General features: G+C 30.6%; 2 protein-coding genes across 2 annotated transcripts; both read left to right on the top strand.

The window, feature by feature from the left end:
- Positions 1 to 7,053: 7,053 nt before the first annotated feature.
- LOC112736634 (probable protein phosphatase 2C 4) lies at positions 7,054 to 10,344 on the top strand. The gene is made up of 4 exons (XM_072213043.1): positions 7,054 to 9,097; positions 9,183 to 9,296; positions 9,400 to 9,664; positions 9,892 to 10,344. The coding sequence occupies exons 1-4, from the start codon at positions 8,474 to 8,476 to the stop codon at positions 10,005 to 10,007; spliced, it is 1,119 nt and encodes a 372-aa protein (XP_072069144.1). The 5' UTR covers positions 7,054 to 8,473; the 3' UTR covers positions 10,008 to 10,344.
- LOC140173163 (probable protein phosphatase 2C 4) lies at positions 7,370 to 8,194 on the top strand. Its single transcript, XM_072210503.1, has one exon. It carries the CDS (start codon positions 7,370 to 7,372, stop codon positions 8,192 to 8,194), a length of 825 nt encoding a protein of 274 aa, XP_072066604.1.
- Positions 10,345 to 12,290: the final 1,946 nt, after the last annotated feature.

Raw genomic sequence — 12,290 nt, 5'->3', positions numbered from 1 at the left:
TTTAAAACAAAGTATATTTTTTGTTCTTGAAGTTTGTTAAAAATACCTCTAAGTTTTATTTTGTTTCAATTTTGTCCTTAAACTTTTCGATTTACATCAAATATACTCCTAACACTCCTAACAGTTAAATTTTCAAAAAAATTCAGGACTAATATAGTAATAATACATGACAACTATATCTGATTTACTTGTATTAAAACTTGTTGTTATAAAATTGTTGCTGAATTAATTCTAAATTTTTAAAAAAATTAACTATCAAAAATATATTTGATACAAATAAAAAAATTTAAGATAAAATTAAAATAAAATAAAATTTAAAAATATTTTTAAAATTTTAACAAACTTCAAAAATAAAAAATATACTTTAATCAAAATTTTAAAATCTCAATCCTTTACTTCATTTTCCCTCCCCCTCTTCAAAACCTTCCATTTCCCCCTCATAATTAAAAAACACACACTTACGCGTCTGTATGTTTTATTTATTTAGTCTCCTTGGATTTGATTATTTGATTTTCATTATTTGTTTTTGAGTTATTTTTATACTTTTGTATTTTATATCAAAAGTCATCGTTATAACTGTTATCTCACTTCATATATGATTCAAGATAAATTAGTCAACCAATTTTCTATTCCAAAATGTTTCAATCAATCGGATGCTTTTTAAAAATAAGAAATTTATTGTACTACATATTTCTATTTATAATAAATATTTTTGACAATCTAACTTTTTATTGGGGATGATGATAGTTTATTATCTCACAACTATAATTTAAATAATACATTGCAATGTACTTGTTGTGTATATGAAAGGTATATTAATGAAGTAGGGGCCATTAATTATCAATTTATTAAGAGATAATACTCAATTTAATTTTTTAACTTATATACGAATCTCAATTTAATTCATAAAATTTCAATTGTTTCTATTTAGTTTTTAAACTTTATAAATATGATTTAAGTTAGTTCTTAAGCTAATTTTCGACGCATAAATATTAATAGAACGCTGACGTAAACAGTCAAATGTCACATTAGATTCTATAAAACGATGATGTTTTTATTTTGGCACTCTAATAGTCTAAAAAATATCATAAGTGGTATTTATTGAAATTTTTTCTCCTAAAACAAATGATTCGACATCGTTTTTGGATTATTTAAGCACCAAAACTATAACAACGTCATTTTATAAGTTTTAGTATGGTATTTAGTTGTCCATATCAATACTTCATTAACAGTTTTTTTGTCGAAAATTATCCCAAAAGACTAATGTGAATCATATTTATAAAATTTTTAAAAATTAAAATAAAATAATTGAAAATTTAAAAATTAAATTAAAATTTATAATAAATTCAAAGATCAAATTGAATATTGATGAATACTACAATAAAGATTTTATAACTGTCTTCTTGTGAATATATTTCTTTTTGATCCTTGGATGATAGATTGTATAGTTAGATTTTGATATTTATAAAAGTGTTATTTTTGTTTAAAGTGTGGCTAAATAAATAAACTACACTTTTTACCAAAGCATCTCTATAAAAAGATATTTTTCCTATCTTCATTGTAGTATCCACCTTGAATATTAACTCGTTTATTGATGTTGCCGTGTACGAATTTTGTAGCACTACCTGTTCTAAAAAACTGATATATTTTTGGAAGATTATCACGACCTTAATTTATAAATTTTTAATATAATTAAGTTGATGATTTATTCAAAGAAAAAAATAATCTATACTTATTCTAAGTTCTATCACAAACAAATATTAATACTTTTTTTGAATAACTTCTAGCTAGCTGACATAACGCTTGATGTATATATATGTTAACTTGATTATGATTTTGAAAGTTATTAGATGCATTGCAAAGGTAAAACATATATACATGTTTATTACTTTGCCTTATATGTTATCATTATTTATATGGAGAAATAAAAAAATAACATTCTACTACTATTAGTCTATTAACTGAGGACTTAGCAAATGAGTTATAATTCAAATGACATAATCACCTCATACTTAATTAAGAGGTTGCAGATTTGAGTCTCCTATTTTTTTATAATAAAAAAAAAAAAACTGAGGATTTAGGACAACATATAAATTTTAAATTGAGGCAGGAATAAAGCATATGTCTTTAGGTTGGCCCAAAAGTGTTTAAAGAAAATAATATTGGACTAAGATATATATAAAGATATGATATTATGATAATGCTTAAAATATATTATATTTCTTTACTCTTTGATTTCACATCGGTTTCTTTTTACATTACAGTATTTAAATATAAAAAAAAAGTCACTATGTCTTTTTTCAATGCCTTAATTTATTTCCTATTGTTTTAGATGTTGATGACATATATAAATATTTATTATATACTTTAATATAATATTTTTTGGTGACCATAGTTTAATAAATTCAAAAAAGCTTTATTTGTTGAGTTTTTTTTTTTGTTTTTCTTTTTTGGAAATATCGTCTCTTAAATATTAAATTCAGACGATGATGACAAAAAATTTTAACCTAATGGTGAACTTTAAAAGCCAAAAGACAGAAATATTTTAAGAAAATATCATGGAAAATATAATTATCATTGTGACATGTCTTTCAAAAGTTGTCACCTTTGAAAACCTGCTTCATCAAGTAACTGTTTAGTAGAATCTTAGGAATATAAATTCTTTGACTTTGCAAAGTAATAAAATTCTTTGAAACATAATGTCCTCACATCCATTCAAATTAGGTGCAAATTATATATCTTTCTTCTAACATATTTTATAATATATATATCTTTCTTCTAACCTATATAATTATTATTGACATGGATCACTTAATAGCGGTGAAGAGTGTCGTCATTGATGTAATAACTAATAGTTTATTTAAGTATATTTTTAATCCCTCTATACAAATATATCATTGCAATTTTGATCGCTTTAATTTTCTTTGAATTGAACTTAGATAATCTTTTTCCGTAATCAAGCCTTGAGTTTCATCAAATACATAACAGTTACAATTATAAGAACCAACAATTAAATTTAAAAAAAACAAGAGAAAATAGAGACTAAGACCAATGTTAAAAAAAATTATATAGATAATATCAAAATTATATTTATAGCTATACAATAAAGAATTTTCCGTTTTTTTTCTAAAATATTCTTCTTCGTATAATTATAAAATTACTTTTCTTATTTACGACTTAAATTAAAAAAAAATAATTAAAAAATAAATTTAATAATATATAGTACGTGTTATATTCATGATAGGAAGAGATCCAGTATTATTTAAAATTTATTAATTTATATTTTTAAAATATTCAATTTAATTTGATATATTTTGATTTTATTTATTTAATTACTAAATTTGACTTAAGGTTTTTTTAATTTTAACTTAACAAAAAATTAAAAATAGAATTATTCTCCACATCTAAATAATTTTAACATTTAAATTCATCCAAGTGATTTAGAGTCACGCGCTTTTTTTCCTACTTTCTTCTCCATCCCAAATGCTACGTCTTCTTCTTCTCCTCATCCTTTTTTATTATTTTTTACTTTTGTTATCATCGTCACCAACACCACCACCTCCTCCACTTCTTTCTTCTTTTCTTCTCATTAGAATTTCTTCTCCTCCTTCCTTTTCATCCTTCTCCTCCTCCATCATCATCATCATCATCATCATGATCATCATTGTTATCGTCATTGTCGTCTTCTTCTTATACATATCGTCGTTATCGTTATCGCTATTATTATTATTGTTATTGTTGAACTTTTGCTATGTTGATAATATTGTCTGACCCAAAATTAATTTTGAATGTATTTTTATTCACGAGTCAGTCTTGTTTGTATGCTTATTTTTTAACTAAGTTTATGTATCGCAATCATTATATAATTTCGATTCATTTCTGAGTTAGTTATGTCACAATTGTTATGTAATTTTGGTTCATTTCTGAGTTAATTGTATTGTAATCTATTATGTAATTTCGGTTCATTTATGAGTTAATTGTGTCGCAATCATTATATAATTTCGATTTATTTCTAAGTGAATTAAGGTGTATTTAGACTCGTTGTCCTGCACAATTCAAAACTCTTTCTCCTCTTCCTCCTCATCTTATTATGCTTCTTCTTCTTTTTCATCTTTTTCTTCTTCATCTTCTCCTTCTTTTTTTATTTTCTTATAGTTATTATTGTTTCACTCTCTTAAGAAGAATAAAACCAAAAAAGAGAAAAAAAATATCAAACAAAAAAAGGAAAAAACATATTAATGACATTATCTTATCCAAAATTAATTTTGGATGTATTTTTGTTCATGATTCAGTCTTGTTTGTGTGCTTGTTTTCGAACTGAGTTTATGTGTCGCAATCATTATGTAATTTCGGTTTATTTCTAAGTTAATTGTGTTACAATTATTATGTAATTTCGGTTCATTTCTGAGTTAATTGTGTGGTAATCCATTGTGTAATTTCGATTCATTTATAAGTTAATTGTGTTGCAATCATTATATAATTTCGGTTCATTTATGAGTGAATTAAGGTGCATTTAACTCATTGTCATACGCAATTCAAACTCTTTCTCCTCACCTTCTACTACAATATCAGCAATAACAGCAGCAACAAAAGAATGACGATGAAGAGAGAACACGCGAAGACGGAGGAGGAGGAGGAGAAGGAAGAAGAGGAGGAGGAGAAGGAGAATGAGGAGGAGGAAAAACAAGAAGAAGATAACAACAATAACAGCAGCAACAAAACAATGACGACGAAGAGAAAACACGCGAAGACAGAGGAGGAGGAGGAGGAGGAGGAGAAACAAGAAGAAGAAGAAGAAGAAGACGACGACGACGATAACGTAAAGTCCTTGCATAAACGTAAATGAATTGGTTTAAAGAATGATGTGTGCGTGTGTAATTACGCTTTTTTTAATAAGAGTGGTTTTTGTTGATATTGGATCTACTTGGTTAAATTTGAATGGCAATATTGCTTGAATGTGTAACAGATCTATTATAAATATATCATAAATTATTGTAGTTGTCATTCAGATATTAGAAGTGTAAATTTTTTTTTGTTTCGTTGTAAAACCATGATATGGACAATTGAGATTGAGTGTATCTCTCTCTTGTTGTATCAGAAAATTGGGTAAAAAATTGAGAAGTCCATTCGATTCAATTCCTAAAAGAGAAAGTCTAGGGGACCGGCAGATTTTGTGGTTTTTAGCCATCAATTAGCCATCAATGATGTTTTTAATGGTGTGAGATTGCATCTAATGGTGTAGAATCATTCAATTTTCTTTTGATGGTTAAGTGTTGGCCAAAATTTAACAAAAGTGCTGGCCCCCTAGCACTCCTTTTCCTAAAATTATGACGTTGACAAGTTAGATTGAGAAGTCTCTGTAATTTCTGGTTACGTCAAAAAATTAGATAGAAAGTAGAATAATTTTTTTTATATTCAATTTCAACATATCTCTTTTATTTTTTATTTTATTTTAATATATATCTTTATCTTGTTTGAATTTTTGTTTTATTGTTTACTCCTTATTTCGTATCAATACCTTAATCTCATCATATTTTATATATATAATAAAATTTAATTTAATAAAAACAAAGAATAACATTTAATTTTGTTTTCACAGTTTTCTATCATGGTTTTTAAATTTTTCTATGATTAGGAATTAGTTGAAGTTTTATAAGTGTTCAAGTATTCAAAATATTTATATAATAGCATAATTTATCTTTAATCATATATATTTAGATTTATATTAGTAATAATAAAGAGATGGAAGCATAGCTTTCGTGGAAAGCATCATCAAAGAGATCCCAAATGTCAACATTCAATTCAATCTAAAATAAGATAAAAAGTCAATGGAGTAATGGAGCTACGTTTGCATCCACATTAGTCAAATTACCTAATATTCAGGCTCTGCAGTGATGGCAGCATTACTAATATGTAATATCGAACCACCCCACCATAACACATTCAATTAACTACTATTTTCCAATTTCATAATATAAACACATTTTTTATTTTTTTTATTTTTATTTTTACACAGAGCACTCATAAGTGTTGGCTGACCTCATTATTCACAAGTTGACATACTATCATATCCAAGCCACGAGCCTCAGCCACCTGTCAGTCAACCCTTTGCTTCGTCGCCACTCTCCACTTCATCCAACGGTCATAGTGCCACTCTTTTCCTCATCTTTTTTTTTTAATACCAAAGATTAAGAATTTAATATATGACAATTAATTTATATTTCAATATTTTAACTGAAAAATAATTTTAAGATAACCTATTATATTCAAAATGTTTGAAAAATATTACTTTAAAATGGTATAATTATAAAAAATATAAAATTTGTTGTTTGTATTATTTAATATTTGATATTTGAAATTAAATTGATAAATTATTATAATTAAATAATAAATTTTTAAAATATTATTTTACTTATAGATTGAAATTTTACTTAAAACTGTTAGTTTTGATTATAAGTAGCTAATTAACAACGACAAATTTATTTTTATTATTGTTGTTTAAAAAAAATAATTATTTTAAAAAAAAATTTAAAAAAAATTATTAAAATTTAAATAATATTTAATTATTAAAAAAAATATAATTTTATATTATTAAAAATATTAATAATAATTAATTAATAACTATAAATCACAAAATATGCATGACTCTTTTTTTATATTCAACTACAAAATTTTTAGTTATATATAACATGTAAATTCGCTTTTCCCCCTTTCCCTCCATGTTGACTTTTTCGATCATTACCCAGAATTTATGACTCCAATTAAAACTTCACCCTCCTTCTTTCCACCAAACATAGGAAAACAAACGTGCTGATAGAGCGCGTGTGACACACCGTAGCCACTCATCGCCATTCTCATCCACTTATTCGGGAGCGTGAACTGAACGCTCACAGTAGCGAGTATTGAGATACAAAAGCAGGAGTAATAAAACCGGACACAAACCTTTGAGTTCTACTTAAGCTCCCAACCTAGTCAACGCCGCACTCGAAAAATCCGAAACTCATTTCTTTTTATTTATTTATTTTAATAACTTTTTATTTGAAAATTTATTCTGAATAAAACAAAAACCAAAAGAAAATAAGAAAAAGAGAGGAAGAAGAAAACAAGTGCAGTGCGTTTTCTTATTTCCTAAAAAGCCTTATATTCCCAAAAGTCAACGCCTTCTCTCTCTCTTCTTCACACCTTCTCCCTTCTCTCTCTCTCTCTTTCTTCACCACTTCCTTCTTCTTCTTCTCTCTTGTGTTTTCCTCTCTATCAAGTTCCATAATCCACACCATGAACAACTCTTTGTAGCAACCTTGTAATCTCTCTCTCTCTCTCTCTCCCTCTCTCTCTCTATTCTTTTCTTCTTTTTTTGGTATATTGCGATATGGGAAACGGCATAGGGAAGCTGACGGTGTGCTTCACCGGAAGCGGCGGAGGTGGAGGGCGCCGCCGCAAGCACGACATATCCATCGTATTAACAGAGCCACTAGACGAGGGTCTGGGACACTCGTTCTGCTATGTTAGGCCCGACCCGACCCGAATATCATCTTCGAAGGTTCACTCGGAAGAAACCACCACTTTCAGAACAATCTCCGGCGCGTCCGTGAGCGCCAACACATCGACGCCACTCTCAACTTCCTTTGTGGATCTCTACTCATACGGTTGCATCGATAGAGCTGCGGCTTTCGAGAGCTCAACCTCTTTCGCCGCGCTTCCTCTTCAACCCATTCCAAAGGGCTTCACCAATTCGGGTCCATTTTCCGGTAACTTAAACGGGTTTCCAGCATCGGGTCCTCTCGAGAGAGGCTTCATGTCAGGCCCGATTGAGCGTGGATTTATGTCGGGCCCAATCGACCGGGCCGGGATCTTCTCCGGCCCGATGGATAGAGACAGTTCCGATCAGTTTCAGAGAAGCTTCTCTCATGGCGGTTTGATTTCGGGTATTGGGATTCGACCCGGAACGAGGAAGACCCGGTGGATTCGGGTGCTGCGGAGGGCGATTTCGAAGACCCTTCGGCAAGGTTCGATCGTGGCTCCGATCAAAGGGGTGGCGCCGGCGGGAAGGGAGCCACCGGAGTGGGTTATTGCGGCAGCGGAGAAGCAGAACGAGAACACGGTTAACAGCGTGAATTTCAGCAGCGAAGGGAGCTTCTTGGAGGACGATGATTCAACGACGGCGGCGATGGAAGGTCACCAGAACGTTCAGTGATGTCAGGGAAAAGCAGGGGAGGACCGTGTCCACGTGGTGGTGTCGGAGGAACACGGTTGGGTGTTCGTGGGGATCTATGATGGATTCAACGGCCCAGATGCGCCTGATTACTTGCTTTCGAATCTGTACAACGCAGTGCACAAGGAGCTCAAGGGTTTGCTTTGGGATGATGGGGTTGATGGGAATTCCAATTTGGGGGTTAAAGATTCGATCTTGACAACTGGGGATGATGATGGCGATGCTTGTGCTGGCTGTGTTGATCAACAGAATAATAATAATATGAATGATGAAGATGGGTCATCTTGTGCTGCAAGTGGTGCTGGGGATTCTAATTTTGATGATCATGGTTTGAAGAGAAAAAAGCGTGGTGGAAATGGAAATGGAAATGGAAGTGGAAGGAGTTCTAAGAACAAGTACAGAGGCGCTGCAAAGAAATGGGAGGAGAATCAGATGAGGTGGAAGTGCGAGTGGGACAGGGAAAGAGTGGAACTTGATCGGAGATTGAAGGAGCAGCTAACTGGATCCGATGGGTCCATGATGGTGAACCATTCCGATGTGTTGGAAGCTCTGTCTCGGGCTCTTAGGAAGACGGAGGAGGCTTTCTTAGACGTGGCGGATAAGATGGTGATGGAGAATCCTGAGCTTGCTCTAATGGGGTCTTGTGTTCTTGTGATGTTGATGAAAGGTGAAGATGTTTATGTGATGAATGTTGGAGATAGTAGAGCTGTTCTTGCTCAGAAGGCTGAGCCTGATTACTGGCTTGGCAAGATTAGGCAGGACTTGGAGAGGATCAATGAGGAGACCATGAATGATCTCGAATCCTGGGACGTCGATCGATCCACCTTGGTCCCTACTCTCACCTCCATTCAGCTCACCAAGGATCACAGCACCAACGTTGATGAGGTAAACTAAATTACTCTCTGTTTCAGGAGTTGTATGCTTTTCATTTTTTATTCTCATTGGAAAATTGATCTGATCTTGATTCCAGGAAATCCAAAGAATAAGAAAAGAGCACCCCGATGATCCCTTCGCGCTTGTAAATGAGCGCGTTAAGGGATCTCTCAAGGTTACTCGGGCATTTGGTGCCGGATTTCTCAAACAGGTTCGAGTCTATTATACATGCATCTTAAGTCTTAAATCCATAGTTATAACCAAAATTAATCACAATAGTAAAAGCGGTTTCTAATTGTTGTGAATGTTTGCAGCCCAAGTGGAACAATGCATTGTTGGAGATGTTTAGAATAGACTATGTGGGAAGTTGTCCTTACATAAGTTGCTTGCCATATCTAAAACACCATAGATTAGGACCAAAGGACAAGTTTTTGATTCTGTGTTCAGATGGCTTGTACCAATACTTGTCAAACGAAGAAGCAGTTGCTGAAGTTGAACTTTTCATCACATTGCAACCTGAAGGAGACCCTGCTCAGCATTTGGTTGAGGAAGTCCTATTTCGTGCTGCAAAGAAAGCTGGTATGTACATTAAATCTTCATTTGGCTTTAAACATTCAAGTTTATTGTTAATTTTGAGTTTGAGTCCCTCTTAGATAGAATAAAACTTATGCTAGCCATAGTTAATCAAATTCATTGCTTGGATTTCTTATAATATAATTTACATATCGGTGGCAAAGTCAAAAAAATTATATCAAGTTATAGAAACTAGGGTTTGCTGATTTTTGGTTTGGTTTATTAAATTTCAGGTTTGGACTTTCACCAATTGCTTGAAATTCCACAAGGTGATAGACGTCGATACCATGATGATGTCTCCATCATTGTTATTTCTTTGGAAGGAAGGATATGGAGATCATGGGTATAATGATAGTCAAAATCTTATATAATATAATATTAAAAAAAAAAAGAGGAAATGACTCAAATGAGAGAAATTCTGCCTAAGGGTCAAGGCATTACCATTTTGGTGTTTTTACCTTTTTACCCCCCTCATTGCTCACCCTTTCGTAAAATAGCAACTAGGCTATGGGAAACTGGGAGTGTGTCTAGAAGACTAGTTGTACAATTCAACGAGTGATAGGGAGGATTGTAAAGTTATGAAAAAAAAAGGGGAAAAAAAAAGAAGCTGGATTTTGTTCATTATAATTAATTACTCACATGAAAATGTAATTTTGTAATAATAAAAAGCCATTCCTTAAAAAAAATCTTTATAGTCGTGCATAAAGCACTACAAACACCCTCCATCACTATGTGCAACTCTGGTTGGCAAATCAGTATCTTTTTCAATATTTTGGAGAATAAAAACATAATCAATAACAATGTTCCAAATAAAAATGGATTGATATATACAATAAGGTCAAGGGTTCATGCGGGTTATGTTTGCCACATTTCAATTTGATGTGATCATCCACTCTTTGCATTATGTCTTCCCAAGCACTCTCTTTTGTCTTGCAAGATATTCCTTTCTTTCTTTTCCGTTTCTTACCCAATCAATTATGTTTATGCAAAATTAATTTATCAGATAATTTATTAAAAATCAAATCGAGTTTCTTACACAATCATATTAAGTAAAATTAATTTATCAGAAAATTTATTAAAAATCAAATCGAGTTTCTTACACAATCATATTAAGTGTACATCAAAATCAGCTATTAATATAAAATATATATTAAAATATAAAATATACATTAAAAATAAATTAAATAATAGACAAATATATAATGATTAATTTTAATATACAGATAGTATTTTTGCTAATATTAAAGAGACTAATATATTATAGAACATTTATTTTAAAATAAGATACCTTTTGCATGTTAAAGTTGTTGCAAGTTACGATGTATGGATACTGACTCGAATTACAGGACACAGACACGATACGCGATACGTCGACACGCAAATTTTAAATTTTTTTTTTTTTTTTTACCAAAGATAGGAGACTCGAACTTGCAACCTCTTAAATGAGTATGGGGAGACTATGCCATTTGAGCTATTACTCATTGGCGCGAATTTTAAAATCTTACAAGACTCGGAGACACGCATACATATAAAATATAAATTATTTTTTAGATAAATCGTAATGATATTTTGATATTTTATTAATATTAAAATATAAATTAATATTTTTAATTATTTTTAATTATTTTTAATATCTTATTTTAATTATATTAAGTATTTAAAATATTTTTTGTTTTAATAAATAATAATATATACAATATCTAAATTTATTTTAAGAATATATGTTAAGAATAAGACTGGACACACTGACACTGTTATCTAGGTGTATTCAAGTGCGTCCAGAGAAGAATTTTTTATTTTTTATTAAGACACAGTTGGACACAGCAGACACGCGTGTCGGATGAGTGTCGATGAATGTCGTGTCTAAAATATGTCCACGTAGACACGGCAACTCAGTAAAGTATCCGTGCTTCATAGATTATAAGTTATAAAAAACAAAAGCTTAATTTAAATTGGTTAAATAATCAATTCATTCGTTCGTTTAAATAAATGTTAAGAGTTGAACTCCTGCTTAAGATAAACACCAATTCATCAACCACTTAAATCTTTGAATATAATCCGTGATAGATTAATTTTTGACCAATTAAAATAGAAAATATTGTAAAAAGAACTTATCAAAGGCAAAAGAAAAAAAAAGTAACCGTAATTAGATGCTCTTGTGCTGAACCCTAATAAGTAATAAACACGTGGTGGAATTTCGTAGTAGACACGCTTTTTACATCAAAATCAACTTTGAATTTTATTTTATTTTTGACTTAATTGTCCTATTTCTATAAGCATGTAAGGGTTGACAATGCTTATAAACGTTAAGGTTCAATGAACTGAAATTGGAATAAATATTAGCCAATTCAAGCATCAATTTATTCATTTCATACGAATTCTTGTACCGCACATGTCTTATTGACTGACAACATTCTAATTCGGAAACAGAAACAAATTCAACTTTGTTATAAATTCTAAAGAGGTAAACTTATAGTAATACCAAGCTTATTATTTTATTTTTTTCGTTGAATAGATGAATAAAACGTGAACAATAAGCAGTTGTCATTTTTTTGAAGATATCTACTAAAATACGCGATCTTTGTAGACACACGTTGGTGGTGTTTGTACTATGAAATTCATTAAATTTTGA

The sequence above is a fragment of the Arachis hypogaea genome, chromosome 13, assembly GCF_003086295.3.
Source record: "Arachis hypogaea cultivar Tifrunner chromosome 13, arahy.Tifrunner.gnm2.J5K5, whole genome shotgun sequence".
Classification (NCBI taxonomy): domain Eukaryota; kingdom Viridiplantae; phylum Streptophyta; class Magnoliopsida; order Fabales; family Fabaceae; genus Arachis; species Arachis hypogaea.
The sequence above is the reverse complement of the archived record's forward strand: the minus strand, read 5'-3'. Positions and strand labels throughout refer to the sequence as shown.

What these genes read in the sequence shown, in the direction of transcription:
- LOC140173163 (XM_072210503.1), top strand. Translation starts at nt 7,370, where the DNA reads ATGGGAAACGGCATAGGGAAGCTGACGGTGTGCTTCACCGGAAGCGGC.
- LOC112736634 (XM_072213043.1), top strand. Translation starts at nt 8,474, where the DNA reads ATGAATGATGAAGATGGGTCATCTTGTGCTGCAAGTGGTGCTGGGGAT. An exon ending in ACAGCACCAACGTTGATGAG is followed by an intron (nt 9,098 to 9,182) that starts GTAAACTAAATT and finishes TCTTGATTCCAG; the next exon opens with GAAATCCAAAGAATAAGAAA. An exon ending in TCGTGCTGCAAAGAAAGCTG is followed by an intron (nt 9,665 to 9,891) that starts GTATGTACATTA and finishes ATTAAATTTCAG; the next exon opens with GTTTGGACTTTCACCAATTG.